The sequence below is a fragment of the Pteropus vampyrus genome, unplaced genomic scaffold, assembly GCF_000151845.1.
Source record: "Pteropus vampyrus isolate Shadow unplaced genomic scaffold, Pvam_2.0 Scaffold121, whole genome shotgun sequence".
Taxonomy (NCBI): Eukaryota; Metazoa; Chordata; class Mammalia; order Chiroptera; family Pteropodidae; genus Pteropus; species Pteropus vampyrus.
In genome coordinates this window covers 132,083-149,199 of record NW_011888902.1, presented here as the reverse complement: position 1 = coordinate 149,199, position 17,117 = coordinate 132,083, and the positions used below count along the sequence as shown (strand labels likewise).

The following is a 17,117-nucleotide window of genomic DNA, read 5'->3' as shown; positions in this document are numbered from 1 at the left end:
TTTTGGTCAAAAATTTAGCAAAAATCTTGATGGAGATCATTCAGAACCAAAATATTGGCATGTAAAGCCTTTCCTTTCTTAAAATGATCCATCGTAGCAGAGCAGCATTTTCCAAAGGCGAGACTCTAACGAGCGGGTATGGGCTGCCAAGCCATTAATCAAAATTACACCAGCACCAAAGCAGTTAGCCTCCTGTGTGCATGTTATTGTTTGTGTAATTTCATTATACTTCTGGCAACGTAGACTTGTTAGTTATGTTTCTATTTTGGTTTTTTAAAAATCTCTTTTATATTAGCAACATGCAAAATCAAATGTGAAATCCTTCTAGAGGCATGTCAGTAAACTGGTTTACTTCATAGCATTTAAAATAATTTGGTTTCTAACAAGACATATATTTCTTTGATTCTCTGCTTATTTTGGGCAAAATGCAGTGGTTGGTAGAAATTTGACTTTCATGTGTTTTTAATAACATGCACAGGTAGCCTATCAGCCTGTGTGATTCTGTGTGTGGAGTACATCATCTCTATCTTTGGCCTTAACTTGCACCTTGCTTTTGGCTCCATCTCCAGAACAAGCACTTACATGTGTTTTTCTCATATGTAAACCAAAGATGCCGTAGCACACAAATAAAGATCGGATGGACCCTTCTAGATTTATAGCCTGCTCCTCCGAAAGCAAACTCTGTTTCTACATTGCATTTTCCATACTTGTCATATTATCATCAGCTGCTTCTATATCCCAAAAGAATACTAACTACTGATCGATAGCCTGTACATGTCTGGCCATGGCCTACACGTGCCCTGGGTAGTTCATTTATTTGCCTTGGTGGATTTGTTAGAGTGGAATTTAATCAATAGCTAATTCATTAATTCTGGTCCTCCAGAATGTGGAGACAGTGCTGGATGGAGATAGCTGAACGGCCCTGGCTTTGATTGAAATATGACAAACACTGCAGCTGACAGTTTCACTGGGCTCTGGGCTGCCTGTGATGCCTACTTATCTATTTTCCATAAATGAATATGCTAAGAAAAGAACAAAAACAGGACAAGTTTTTATTACAGTACTCCTGGTATTGCAAAATGCATGCTGTCTAGGCATGAGGTTCACAGGAAAGCAGAGAGAAGGCAGTCAGATCGTGTCTCTCACTGCCTTCCATTAGGACCCTGGCACTTCTTTTCAGTTCTCCATCAGCTTGGGGCTGTATTATTGATGAGAAGTCTGAGATATAATGTCTTCGTAGCATTCACAAACAGTTGTTTAAAAATTTGCCTCAAGATCCTGAATGATATAAATGATATTTTTACACACCAACTTTTCAGAAGTCTTTATGATAAGAGCACAGGCTGTGTGTCTCTAAATGAAGGTTAAACCCCTGTCATCCTTTCTAAATCCTCCTCCATTTCCAGAGTGCTTAGCTTGGGGTCAAATATGATGTAAGAGGTCATAGCTTGTGGGAAAAGATTATCCCCCAGTTTGCCTCACCAAATTAGAGAAGAAACTTTGAAACCTCTACATTTTTATGACCTTAGATAGCAAGGAATCTTCTCTATCCTTAACTTTCTCTCCTGGAGTTTTTCAGTGGCTGGCAGCCTCAATACTGGAGTTATAATTTTATAATTTTTTTAAAAAAATTTAAGTCATGTTTTATTTCATTTTTTTTAATAGGGAAAATGTTGGGCTGTAGATGTAGCATGTCAATTAGCTCTCCTTCACTTGTATTCTAAACTCCTTACCTCACCGGCGAGGACAGCTGGGGGCAGCTTTAAATTTAGACTGGGATTTTTCTGTCTCAGTCTTCAAAGGACATGGCAAGAACACGCGAATGACATAATCTGGAAGATGTTCAGTACCGTTCTCCAGATCCAATCAGTAGTCATATACATGACATCGTTCAGGAAATGTTTGGGTGGCCACTGAGTTCTGGTCATCCAACTTATCGTTTGATTAAGAACCTAATCTGCCAGGCTATTAATTCTAAAAGAGCCTTTAATCCTGCTAGTGACGACACTGCACGATCATCCTATTTCGTTATCAGACTCCTCAGTGTGGTAGTTGAGAGTCCACAAACTTTCTTCTTATGTTCATATTGACCCTCCATGATTGGTAGATGAGGATCGTTCGCTCATCAGGTTGGTCCATTACCCTCTGACACACAACTAGGCTGATTCCCACCTCTCGCTTTTGCTTATGTTGATCTTCCTGCCCAGAATTCTTCCCTTCTTATTCACCAGTTCAAGCCCACAGCCACTTCTCCCCTGATACTCTCATCATTCAGCCTGGAACACAGTGATCTCCGTTTACGTCTTTTTATGCTTGTAGCCTGAACGATGCATCTAAGCTCTTGATTCTACATCACTATATAACATTTACCTCCTTAATATATGTGTGATTTACATCCCCTATTACTCAGACACAGGTTTTGTCTTGACTTTTTACCTTCTATAAGCTATGCCAAACATTCTAGTAGATAACTAAATATTCAGTGACTTAATTTGAGAGCAGAAAATTAATGTTTTTATTCGGTTATATTTTGTCTTATATTAAAAATGTTCTGATGAGTTTCAATAACAACAGTCTAGAATAGCATTGAAAACTTGAGTATTACACAAATTATTGATAAAAATAACCAAGTTGAATAGAAAGGGGAAAAAAACAGCCTGTGTAAACATGATCAAGGAATCTGGAGCTGTTTATAATAATTTAGATTGATATCTTATGGTATATGAAGATGTTTTCCTTTGGCCCAAACAAGAACATTTTGACAAAACGATAATAAAATATTAGAACAAAATGTTAGAGAATGCCAGTGAGAACCTTAACTCTTCATAAAAATTCTTTCTGACCTACATCATTTTAATATTCACCTGTATAAAGATAGGTGGTGAAGAAATGATTTTCCTATACTCCTTTCTATCTTCAGTGTTGGTTGGTGCTTCTCGAAATAATAATTATAAGTGACAATCATTGTGGTTGTGGCTGTAGTAGTATATAGCAGTCACAGAAGTAGAATAGTAATTCGAATGATATGACAGAATTAAAAGGAAATAGCTCCAACTAGAATGTCCATACACTCAATCTGTGTACTAAAATCGGAATCTTTATTAAGGTAGCTTAAATTTCAGGCCCTAGTGCTCTGAGAGCTAAATAAACTAATCATCACTTTATGAACAAATCTACCCCAGAACATATTTATTGGAGGACTCACAGTCTGTTTCCTGTTTCTGCACAAGCTGCAGTCTTTATTGGTCTGTGTGCTTGAGCCTCTTTCCCAATATTTAACATCCATTCCTATAGTTTCAGAATGTTTCCTCTATTTTACCCTTAAACATCAAAGTGAAGCCCTCATTTGTTAGTTAATAATAGTGCATATTTCTCAGTGATTTTCAAATTTCATTTCATCTTCAAAAGCAAAATTGTCTGTGGTTTTGCTCAAGGTGTAGATGGTCTCACATCAGTTCGGCTGTGCAAAAGAGACAAGTCATAACAGCGTGGCGTTCTCCGTGTGGTTTCTAGACTCCACTAATTCACCAGCTTCGGTGGGCAAGTCGGACCTTTGAATGTCACTTAAATGTAGTCTTTTCTGTAGTTGATTATGCAGTGAATACAGAAGAGGTATCTACAAAATGTGAAATTAATTTTTGAGAGTTGGATAAAGATCTTAGAATAATAATGGTGGCTAAACAAATCACTTATGAAACTGTTCTCTTGTAGGTGACATTTCCTATCTGCCGAGTCATTTAGTGAGTGTGTTCTGTTTGTACCCACAAGAAAATGAAATAATAATTTTCTTTTCTTGAAAATCAGTCTATTAAAGTGTCAGGGTTTATCTTGACTGCTTCTTTTTAATGTAAATGTTTGGGCTTAATTGAATTCCTAATACATGATGTCACATGGAATTAAGACGGGGCCCAGTCATTTGGTCTATAAAGATATATTTCTCCTTAAAATGAAAGGTATGATAAAATATGATTTCATGCAATGACAGAAAAGTGGTCAATATAAATTATTGTGAGATTTTTATTGTATGATCTTTCAGGTGTAGCGACTAAGCTCATTTGTACTCTCCTCCAGAATACCTACTGAAATGTTTTATAAGTAAAGGTAGTCTTAACTGTTTGTGACTAGTTGGTTACTTGTTATGGTGGAAATTTCTAGAATTATACAAATGGAGTTAATTTCAAATGTCAGAATTCCATCCTCTTTTTCTGAAAACAGTAAGAACAGAAATAATTATTAGTTTATATTTACCTAGTGTTTTGCAAATAATAGACTTTTCTTGACATGCTAAATGCAAGACTATGCCATGTCCAAATCTCTGGGGTTTTATTAGAAGCTTTAACTACTTCTTGTTTATAGAGCTTATTAAAAAAAAAAAAAAAAACACTAAAGATAGTACGGATATGTCATCTAGGCTGTATGATTCTGGCAAATAGACCTAAGAACAGAATTAAAGTTCTATAACATTAACCTGAGAGTGAGTCATTTTATTCAGGGTTAATTCCTCTGTGAACAGCTTTATGTTATGATCTCATTTGCTACAGCAAATGAAATATTAATCATTGAAAATGTAGTAAAGTTTTGGTCAGATGTTGTGCCCTCATTGCACATCAGCCCCTCCCCCAAATGTATACCCATATGTAGAACAAAATCATAGCTTATTTTTTAAAAAAATCAAACATCTTTAAACACATGAAGATGTAGAACAGGATTTGTTACGGGAATCTCCATTTCTTCTATTTCTGGCCACAAACATATGCGACCATGATATTTAAAGAATTATTATAGACATAGAACTGTTCCTGTGAGTCAAAAATTAAGATATGTCCAAGCAAAATGTAGTTGAAGTTTATGAGTTTTATCAATTGGTAAAGATTTTTATCAGTTTGGACATTTATTTTGGCTACAAACGGCAAAAGACCAACAACAGAGGGTAAAGTATGTATTTCCAGAGGTCGGTTATTATTGGTCTTGGTTCAGCTATACCAAATATCATGGCAGCATCTTTGGGTTCTTATGGTCTTAAATGGCTGCAGAATGATGGCTGAAGTTCTAGAGATTATGTTTCGCAGGAAGAAAGAATAGGAAAGGTGACAGCTGTGTCACGAAAGCTAAAATTTCCTAGGAACCGTGTAGGAATCCCATGTCAGTCTCCTAATTTCATCTCTTCGAGCAGCTCCGTGTCACATCACTAGTCCTAGATGTGAGGAAAAAAGGAAAGGAGAAGGTGACTATCAGTAGGGATTAGGTCTGCCACGCCTTCTAATTTCCACCCTATTTACCAAGTCATGTTACTTGTGTCTTACTGTTACTTATCAAACCAAAACTTTATGTTGATTTACCTGATTAGCCACAAATAATACAGTTTCTTCTCGTTTCTGAAATCTGAGGTAGAAGACCACGGGACTGATGTCATGCATTACTCTCCCAAAAAGCTTAACTAGTTTCGATTGATTTTCAAAACATGTTGTACGATAGTAGAATATATACATGTGTGTGTATGTATATATTAATATATATGTAGTCTTTGCTGCAGCTTTTTAATTAGAAATAGGCCTTTTGACCAGTCTGGACGATTAATTGAAAAGTACATGAGGTTGATAGGCAGCGATATTAAATGTTATCTTTCCAAAAGTATTAATTATCCTGTCTGTTACAGATCCCTTCAAATTGATTGGAAGTCTCCAGGGAAACCAAATGGCATCATTCTTGGATATGATCTTTTACGGAAAACATGGCACCCATGCCCTACAACCCAGAAGTTAGTAAAGGACCACGGCGCTGAGTTCTGCATGGCAGTGACGTGTCAAAAATCTGAAACTGTCTGTGGACACAGGTGTTATTCTCCTGAAGCTAAGGTGAATCTTTTCAAACTAGTCAGTGACATGTTTTTCTCACTAAACACTCCAGGTGAAATCACTTGCTTCTTAAACCACGATTTATCATGGTCAATATTTCTAGTAGTCTATCAAGACCCCATGGAAAAGAAAGGATGCTTATAAAAATTCTATCATCTTCATGAGCATTCTAGCCTTTTCATTTTTCATCATCTTCACAGGAAATATTAGTTTATTGAAATAGTAAGGAACCTCCTGAATTTGTATTCGATGGAGCGACTTGAATTTTCTTTACAACTAATCCATTCAGCTACAAGTGGGTGTTTGTTTACATGACACTGATGAGTAACTGTGAACAGGACCTTTCATAGTTTGTCAGAAATATTTTAAAATTATGGCCATTTGCAGATTAATGTTCATATTAGTTGTAGTTTAGGAATCAGATCAATAGTACAGCCAGACAGAGGAGTTCGTAAATGGCTTTTATTGACAAACGATGCAGAAGATTCTTCGTTCGAAGGTAGGATTTCATATAATGAAATAATGTTCCTATTTATCAACAACATCGCACATTTAATGACTAAAGCTACTACTAAATTCAAAAGGTTTGCTGCAAAAGGACACGGTAATTAAGAAAGTGAGTCGTTGAAGGATTATGGATCAAAACACAAATTATTATGGCTGACATTGGCTAAGTATTAGTTATCATCTAAGATATGTTATAAAACTAGCAGTTATGAACTATCTTATTTTTTGACACTTAAGCCCCAGAGTTGTCATTATGCCTAAGTTTTACATCATTTTAGGCCATTAAATAGGTACTGTCCAATGAACATACTTTCATAAAATGAAATTAAATTTATGATTTCTTGGAGGAAAAATGCGGGAATAAATTTTCTCATTAAAAACATTCTCTAGGAGAAAGAAAGAAAACTTTGATGCATTAAAAAAGGTCTTATTTGTATGTTAAAGATTATAGACACACACAGGTATTGTCAGTAAAAGAATAAATGAAGTCAATGAAAATCTCAAAACCAAAAAAGTGTAAATTTCGATTTGGGGTTCATGCAGGAAATATGTATTTCCTGCATTAGGGGTTGGAGAAAGTTAGAAAAGAGACATCGTGAGTCTGAGAACCTGTTGGACTAAAACATTAGGAGGAGGTCCTACCCCCAGAGACTTGGATTCAGTGAGTCAGGACGGGGTGTGAGAATTTGCCTTTGCAACATATTCCCCGCCGATGTCTCCGCCTCTGGTCCAGGGACCATACTTGGAGAATCACTAGATTACTAAATGACTGTGGGAAGCCACAGAGCAAGGGAGAGGCTCCCTGTGTGAATATTAGCTCAAGTGATTGAAATGTTCATGTACATTTTCTGATACAACTACCTTGAAGACCGAAGTAGAAGATTAAGAAATAGTCTATTAAGGGGAGACCTCCCAAGAGAAATAATTGCTTGGAAAATGTCCCCTTGGGGGTCCGTCGATGATCTAAACCAGAATGGATTAGAAGAAAGGCACAAGTTTCATGTGACTGGAGCAGCCTGAGAATGGCACTAATAACGAACGCATGGAAGTGAACTGTCCTAACGGCCCATCGCTAAATAAAGATTCAAATGAAAATGTCCAAAGAAGATGGCGAGTACTAGAGAAGCTTCATGAAGGAAAGTGTCCGGATACACGATATGCGAACGAGACACTGATGAATGCTTTCAGACCATACAACGAAGAGCAAGGCTTAGGTCACTGTCATAAAGCAAGAGGGAGGGAGGTGTTGTTTTTACCCTGAAAGCAGATATGGCCAGCATTCCTAAATCGCAGGTAAACACATAGAGAAGATTTTTTTGCTTCACTCTTAAAAACAGGGCATAATTTAAAAACTTATCCTTGACACAGAATATGGCATCAAAGGGAGTAGTCGCCCAGTTTAATCCTTGGCACTAAAGTAATTTTAAGTTTTCGTTGATAAGAACTAAACAGCAGAGAAAATGAATTACAGTTCATTTAACAGGGCTCCCTGAGGAAGCACGGGAGCAGACTAAACTTAAGGGCCCTTTTTCTTTGCTATCCAGTAACTTTTGAAAAATGAATGAAGTCCTAAGCTAGAGGCCCTTTCGAAGACAGAGATTCCGCATTCTACTGATCTTACGTCGAGCTTGATTCAGATGTTGGTGCTGGCTGGAAGTAGCGATGAGCAGAAAGGAGAAAGAAGCACCTCTTAAACAGTGGTTGATTTTGCCTACCACGGAAGCATATATCTAATCGATGTAACATGCCGAGTATAGGTTCTAAGGCTGCGTTTAGGCAACTGTTCAGTGTTTCATTTGTTATATAGAGTGTCAGTCTCTCAGACCTCAAGCGAGCATGAAAATAATTATTTGATTGTTCAAGCACATGATTTCTCCCACAGCTCCTGGCAAAAACACATTGTTCCAAGGGCTTTTGAAAATTAATTTCCATATAAATTTCCTTTTTTTAATGTGAGATTCTATATTTATATATATGAATATATATATAAATGTATATATGTATATATGTTGGACTCTGTTAAGATTCTTGTGTGAAGATTGGGCTCATAAATAAGTGATCATATAAAATGTAAGAAAAAAAGCAACTTATTTTTTTAAAAAATCAGCGAGAGACAGCTTTCCATAGGCTTGGCGTTTTCACATTAAACAACTGTTAAATCAAAAACATATATGAAGGACATTATTCATTTATAATTCTAAATCATCTTTACATTGGACGTACTGACATTCAAAAGATAATTCACATTTATAGAATATTGGAATAGAGCACAAAACATGGTCGAAGGCTAAAAAGCCACATTGTATGAAATAGCATTTATAGGATTTGAATGATGCTGACAAAATGTATTTTTTAAGTGTTTGAATTTTTATCAGAAATAGGCTACATTTGGTCTCATATCAAGGACTTATTAGAAAATACTTATATAAGGCATGGTGATATAATATTCGTAATTAAACCGATATCTTTTCAAACCTGATTCCCAACCTTCAGGTTTGCTGTGACGGAGTTCTCCACGACCGCCAGCCTGGGCTCCGCTGTTGCGAAGACAAGTACGTCCCCGACGTGTCGAATTCGACTGGCGTTTGTTGCGGTGGCAGAATACGAGAGGCACAGCCCAACCATCAGTGCTGCTCTGGGTATTACGTCAGAATTCTGCCAGGTGAGGGTCGTGTCCGGCTGGGCCTGGTCATCTCGGGAACCGGAAAAAGCAAACACGTGCCCATGAACGATGGCAAGCACCTTCCCCACGAAAAGCGAACCGCTCACTCACACACGGCCAGGGACTAGGCTGGGAATATCATTTCTCTCCTTTCAGCTTTGTCAAACTGTAAGCAAGGCTGGGTTCAAAACAGAGGGAATGCGAGGGGCTCCGAGCGTCTACTGCCTACGGAAGCAAATCCGAAGAGCTGGAGAGCTCCCTTTATTTCGGGACTTTATTCCATGGCTTAATACTTTTACAGTCCACCCTGTGAACTTCTAAGTGTCCCACGCCATGACACCACTCTGCGTTTCCTCCACGTCTGTTCTGAATGACACGTGCGTTGTTCCTGGATGGGTTAGAACCCCACAGCCCGGTTATCTGAGACTAGTCCGCTGTCAGCCCCACTAACTGCTACAGGCGGGGAGTGGAAGGAGGGACGTAGCAAAGAGCAGCAAACGTGGATTTTTCCCTCTTCACCATGTTTTCCCCTTCTGTTTATCAGACGACTGGATTTTCCAAATTTCAGCTACACAAAACTATGTCCAGTGAATATAATGGAGAATTAAAGTAATATAAATTGGTATTTATAAAACAAGTTTATGACAAGCTCTGTATTAAGAGTTTTACATAGGATACCTCCTATGTTTTTCACAGCTGTAGGAGATTGGTATTTTATCTTCAGTTTACAAAGAAGGAAAGAGGTTCAGGGAGGATCATAACATACCCAGACTCATGCAGGTGGGCGTGAAAGAGCTGACATGCAAATTTATTTTGGTGCGTCACTGCGAAATCCATGCTCTTGTGTGTACTATACTAGTCTCATAACCCAAACATGTCGTTATGTGCTAACGTCATTTCTTAAATGCCTGTTCCAGACCTCCAGAAATCTTAATACTGCTTAATACTGCTTTCTATCATGGAAAAGCCACCGAGAATACAAACTTTTTTCCTACCACCTAAGTTTAATGCCTTTGTCTTCTCTAAAAGTACAGACAATGGATATGAAGGAGAGAGAAGATACCTAAGTGGACGGCAAGGGAAAGCCGAAGGCTTAGAGATACATAGTTCAACGTAACATTTATGCCAAACATCTAGTTAATTCGGGTGTTGTTCAGTATATACACCCTGTGTCTGGTATAAATATAGCAGCCCAGGTATGTGAAATGAGACATAGTCTCACCCATTATCTCTTTGCAAAAACAACGGAACAAAAGGGAAGGCGAGGTGATTAGATACTTTGCAAGTTTATTCAAGGCAAAAATCTTCTATTCTTCATCATTGTTCCTTAAACTTAATAGAAAAATCTGTCTTCATAGCAGTACTCTTATTTCTGATTCTCACACACAAAAAAATTCTTTTATAATTAAATAATGTAATCAACTTGATTTTCCAAGGAAGTAAACACAACGGTGATAGAAATAGGATTTTGTAGAAAAGTGTTAACTTCTGTGTACTACAAATCATAGTGTTAGCAACTAATCAAATACCGTTAAATGCTTTGGTCTTTCAAAATAATTTTTACTGTAGAAGTTTTTAACTATAGTTCATATCTTCCCTCCCCTTCAAAAACTTGCCTTAAATATTATAATTACACAGATGAGATGGAAATTTTCTGTTGTCCCACCTTTTCCTTCTTTAGACCAAAAGACCATACTAGGCTTTTCTTGAAGTTTAGCTAAAACTAATAGTGTTTCCATTTCTAAGTCTCAATACAATTTTTGGTAAGTTGTGATTTACAAGTAACTGTTCAAACTCTGAAAAATATCCTCTATCTTTTAAAATTGGTGAAAAATACGTGGTTGCATATATCACTGCTGATAACACTTAGGAGGTTTGCCTGTCACCTTTCTCAGCCCTAAAAAAGTTTAGATTTTGAACTAAGAGAACAACCTATTTAGTTCCATTCCCCCCCCAAAAAAATTAACATTTTTTTCCTAAAAACGAAATAAACCATGGAAGTCCAAAAGTCATTTATTGATAATACATAAAACTTTTTAATAAGTAATTTTTAAAACAAGAATTTTTAAAAACTCCCTATATGCATATTGGCACATGCTCACTCAGACATCAAGATTTCGATATCTACCAAACTGTTGAACATGGCCCACATTTGGATGTATTTTAAGTAGTTCTTCACAGTATTAGAATGCCTACCATGGAGTCAAGTAAAAAAAAAAAAAAAATGCCGTCTCATGGGATAATCAACAAGAGTGTTTCGCTGCCATCATTAATCTCTGTGTACCTAAGAGAAGAGATTGTACCGGGACCTCTGTCCTCAGCCAGTGGTCTTCCGTTAACTGATGTATCACTGCCACCTCAAGAAAGAATGCACAGTGACCCCAGACCATCTTGCATCCAAATGTAATTCAGAGTCACCAAGTAGTCTGCCAGTTCAAGGCTGTGGCGGGTTCTCAGCATTTTGTTATTTATAGATAAGTCTGAAACATTGGTTAATAATATCTACTTCATTTTTTTTTTTCTCACAACTTTCCTCCGTAATGCCCAAAAACAAAGAGCAGCAGAGAAAAGAATGCTCACTGCACCCCCCTCCTTTTTATAAATATGCTAATGACCTCGAGCTAAATGCTAATGTGGGTCGTTCTTTGGGAAGAATAACAATTAACAGTTAAGACTGCTTGGTGGCTTTGAGAGAGAAAACATTTTCAAGCCTGTCGTGAAATAGATTCATTTTGAGAGGTTAATGAGAAGGTGACTGATCCTTGTATCTTATGTCTAATAGCCCTTTTTTTGTGGGGGACAAAAATCGGTTTTACTTCTCATTGATATAATCCACATCTTTTTTTATGAAGCCCTTATTTTTGTCAGTAACTGAATAAGATTCTGAGGGATTCAGGGAAATATGGCTAAAATATCCAAACCAATTAATATTTGTTCTACTCAAAAGTGGCTTTAAAAAAGTGCCGGTCGTCCCCACTGTAGATGTGTGTACCCTGTGTTTCCTCTGAGCTTGCCTTTGTACTAAGTGATGTTTCACTTAACTGACGCTGCCCCTGGCCTGTGTGACACGTTATGTTAAAGTTTGCCAACAAGGGGCACTGTTCTCTAGCTGTAAAGATTTAAGAAATATGGCAACTATATTTCTGGCCAAACAGGAGAAACCCATTACCCACAGGAATGTAACGTAAAGTAATTTTGCTGTTCACAGTAAGCTCATTTCTCCTTTCCATGGGCCTTGAGTAGAACCATCATGAAAATTTTACTTAGTTCCCTTCTAATTATAGGGCCCTTTCAGGCTATTGGCTAAGGCAACTGCCCCCTGCACTCTAGGAATTCATCTTGGCAGAAAACTGAGTCTTTCTTGGTGTACTCCTGGGTATTTTTTTTCTAGAGAAATGAAAACTTAACATGTAAACAAAATCCAGCACACAGACGTTTATAGCAGTTCAATTCATAATTGCCAAAACTTAGAAACAGCTCCAGTGTCCCTCAGTGGACAGATGGACAAACTGTGGAACGTCTGCACGAAGGACTATTACCCTGCAACCCAAAGGAACAGACTGTTGAGACATCATACCAAGGAGGCATTATACTGAGTGAAAGAATCTGACCTCAAAAAGTTACACACTGTGACATTCCACTGATAGGACACACGTGAAAAGACAAGCTGTAGGGATGGAGGACAAATCAGTGACTGTCGAAGGGAATGGTGTGGGGAGAGTGTGACCCATAAAGGGATCGCATGCAAAAGTGTTTTGGGGGTGATGAAATTATTTTGTATTAAAATTCATGGAAGGAACTCTGCATCCAAAATAAGTCAGTTTTACCGGAAAGAGACAATATAGCTTTATGTCTCAGCTGACGTGTGTATATGTGAATACACCAACATGTTTATATATCATTAATGCAAAAATTTTGAAGTCTTATAGGGGTTTTGCAACTCCAATATGACGGTATCCTTTCTAGTAATCCTCTCAACCAGTTGGCATGTGCAAGACATTGTGATAAAATTTAGTTGTGAGTCAAAGCATATTTTTTAAACTCATGCAGTGATGGTTATTGTCCGAAATTGGCAGGTGAAGTATGCTGTCCAGATGAGCAGCACAATCGGGTTTCCACTGGCATCGGCGACTCCTGCTGTGGCCGAATGCCGTACTCCACCTCCGGAAACCAGATCTGCTGTGCGGGGAAGCTCCACGACGGGCGTGGCCGGCAGTGCTGTGGTGGACAGCTTGTGAGCAGAGACCTGGATTGCTGTGGCGGAGCGGAGGAGGGCGTGGTCTACGGTCGCCTTCCAGGTGGGGCCCTTGTCTACCTCTCAGTAGAGGGAGAATCTGAGCAGCAGAGAGGCTGAGAAATTTGCCCTCGACATAAAACAAAGTCATCAAAGCTCACGTTAATTATGTCTTTTGCAACAATTAGGTACATATTGTACAACAAATAAAAACATAATCTCATATTTTTGATGTGCATGTAATGCAATTCACAAAAACAGATTCAAACTTTTCTTAAAAGTATTATGTCCACCAGAAAACAGACACCACGAATACACTGGTTCTAGAACAGGAGAATATTTCTTAGTAAATACTAACAATATACAACATTATTATTGATGATAGTGTGCCATAATTTTTTGGTTCCTTATTTGTCTACAGCTATTGTTAACATTAATATTAATAGCAATCATCATCATTGATTGAGTACTTAGAATCTAACAGGGACTATGCCTAGTATTTTGTACATTATTACCTCAGCTAATCTTATAAGGTAGGTACCATTATTATCCATGTCAGAAAAATGAGGAAACTGAGGCACAGAGATTAGACACTTGCTCAAGGTTACACAGTAAGTCAGACCTGCATTTTTGAGTGCCTGAAAGTTATACAACTTGGGAGATTCTCTTTAAGAAAAGAAAACAAAATGATGAGGACAAGACAAAACCATAATATTTTTTTATTTAGAAGGAAGAAATAAATTTCAAAAATTACAAATCTAAAAAAAAAAAAAATACCTAGCAAATCCCTCTGTTCTAAAAACACTATACTTGGATTGTGTAACTTCCGACACCCCTCTGCATTTTTCCCCAGCAGGTTTAACTTGTAGCCTTTGATCATCTCCTCATACAACAATGGCTTTGCACCGTACTTATCTATAGAGAGAATAGAAAGATCATTCATTCTTTCCTGTCACATGGTTAATCAAAACACTTTTTAATTATTTCAAGTTTAGAAAAGTAACTTTAAGCTTCGCAACTCATTATTATGTAAATACTTAAGATTGTTGTCAGATTTGGAGAGGTATCTACCAGGAGTCTAAGACTTAAGGGCATTTTGAGTTTTCTTAAGGTGATTTGCAGTGACTTATCTTAAATATTTGCTGAATTGACATCATTAATCAGTTTTTCATGATATCTTTATGACAAAATTTGAGTTGTGTATTATCATAGATGCCCCTATTATAAATTAGCGAGAAGTAAACATTTTTCGAATATATTTATGAGTTACTTCTCTTCATAATTTGTATTATCAAATAATCAAATTGTCTGTGCATTGCTTAGATCCTTAATTCATCATATTCTTTGAATGGTTTACTACTTTTGGTATGATTTAAAATTTATTGTTACAATTCTTAATGTCAGAAATTTCACTTGATTTTGTTGTTCATTTTTACAGCTTTTGTTTCATACTACGTTCATTTATCTGATCTTTCTCTTTGTTATATGCATCCAAACTGCAAGTCTGTAATTCCTCATATTCCTTAACTTTCCACATTACAGTTAAAATGGCATATTCAAGCCTTACCAACTTTTCTATGGAAGTGACTGAACTTATATACTTGTAGTAAGGCCAAACCAAATAATTTCCCAACTCAACTTTTCCTTGGTTAGATTCCAAAAATATCCATGGTCACTCCAATTTCAATCAATATGAGGACACATATGACAGAGGGCCAGTTAAAGGGGCAAGAGACAGTGGCCATAAGAAATTATACTCAAATGTAATGCATTTGCAATTTTTATAAAATTGCACACTTGCCTTGGAAGAGACTTATGTGCAATGGGCCCTGAAGCTCAAACTTCATTAGCTTTGGGGTAAATCTCACCCTGCGACTAATAAGTGATGGAATGCCAGCCCTTTCCTCTGCCCAGACCATGGCGATGGCGCATGGTCGTCCTACATCCAACAGAATTAGGTTTCCATTAGGACGTTTTCAGTGACCCCAGAAATTAAAGCATTTCCTTCAGTGATGACCCAGGGCTCCTGGATCTGTGCTATAAGCTAACAAGAAAGTTGACTTTGCCAGCTAAAACAAAGAAATGAAAACAGAATCCAACCCCTCAAAATCTTCTTTGATAATGAATGATACATTAAATCATATAATAAACAGGAGGCTAGTGTGGACACATAGCTTTTTCAGGGATTGTTAGCATTCTAAAGATAACTAAAGTCCCATCAGGGAATCCAGCCCAGTCAAGGATCTCCGAGACACTGCTTATTTGCTAAAAGATGTACCCAGTTCAGGGGGCAAAATACAAGAAAGAGGAGGAGGAGGGAGGAGGAGGAGGAGGAAGGAGAAGAAAAGAAAAGAAGAAGACGCAATTTCATGTTCACTATTTACCAGGCTGAGTCCTATGTGCTACATATCCATTCTTGCAGCTAGAAGTGGGGAAAAGCGTGGAATAACGTGTGTGCATGTTATTTTATTGGCCAGGTTTAGAAATAGCTAATAGTATTATTCACATTTCATTGACTAGTACTCATCTGTCTGTCGGCACCTACATGCAAGGGAGGTGTATTATTCACATTTCATTGACTAGTACTCATCTGTCTGTCGGCACCTACATGCAAGGGAGGCTGGGAGATTTGCCCATGAATCTCTTGACAATGTGGCTAAGAAGAGATTCTAACTTTATCGAAATGGCTATAGAGTCCACGCTCTTAACCTGTCTGAGCCTTCTGACACCTGGACAAGCACTGAATACTCTCCGACCCAAACCACTTCAGCGTTTATCAAGTCAGATGAGTGGGCCCAGTATCATGTAACTACCAAGTTGCAAACATTTTCTGGATGACCAGGAAAAAAAATGATAAAACCTGCCCTTTGACTGCACACCACACGCATGCCAGAATTAGAAGAAAGGGTACTGTGTGTGCGCACTAGGCTCTGAGGTTGGTGACTCAGAGTATGGCCTGGGGACTCTTGAGGGTCTCTAGGACCTCTGCAGATGGTATGTGAGATCAAAAGTATGTTCATAATAATGCTAAGCTAGTCTACGCCTTTTTCACTATCATTCTCTCATGAGTGTTCAGAGGAGTTTTCCAGCAAGGACCCGCCGTGTGATAGCACCACACTTGAATGCAGAGACGGATATGAGAATTCAGTTCCTTCTATTAAATCAGACATTAGAGAGACTTGCAAAAATGTAAAACAAGAAGATTGCTCTCACTAGTTTTTCTCAGTTTGAAAAATATTTGTCATAAATATTTCTAACGTGTCATATATTATTATTTTTAAAGGAATTAATAAATGCATGTTTCAAACATTTCTGTTTTAGGCCCTCACCTAGTAAATATCAACAGATATAACCCATTTAAACAAAATTTGGATCTTCAATTATTTGTAAAAGTGTAAAGGGTCGTGAGACCAATCTTTGAGAACCACTGTTTTAAGGCATAGTAACCATGTCTACTAGAAAATCATGATAAATCGTTAGTGATCTTGTGCTATGACTAACCAGCTGAGTACTCCTTCCTCCTTTGGATGAGTTAACTAAAAACAGGCTCTTTAAAGACAGAATCGTGACTGTTGACGGGGACATGCAAAAGTTCCCCACCTCCCCATGTCATAATGGGTGAGTTTTAAAATAACAGTAAAATGTCTCATTTTAGCATCTTTATTCTCCTGTTGCTTTTTTTTTTTTTAGTCAATTGGCATATTCCTTCATCCAATAAACATGTACTGTATAGTGACTATATTCAAGATACCATTCTCAGAACGTTGTGAGTGTAAAAATGGCTAAGATTTCATTTTTATCCTTAAGGGCTTACAAGCTAGTCTAGAGGAAAAGGAACTATGAGGTTAAACACAGTCCA

General features: G+C 37.5%; 1 protein-coding gene across 1 annotated transcript in view; it reads left to right on the top strand.

Annotated features, from left to right (window-relative positions):
- USH2A (usherin) overlaps positions 1-17,117 on the top strand; it is a gene marked incomplete at its 3' end in the record, with an annotated part of 612,524 nt that overhangs the window by 467,334 nt on the left and 128,073 nt on the right. The window contains 3 exon segments of the mRNA XM_011366141.1: positions 5,657-5,855; positions 8,856-9,024; positions 13,101-13,322. Of these exon segments, the coding sequence (XP_011364443.1) occupies positions 5,657-5,855; positions 8,856-9,024; positions 13,101-13,322 (590 nt within the window).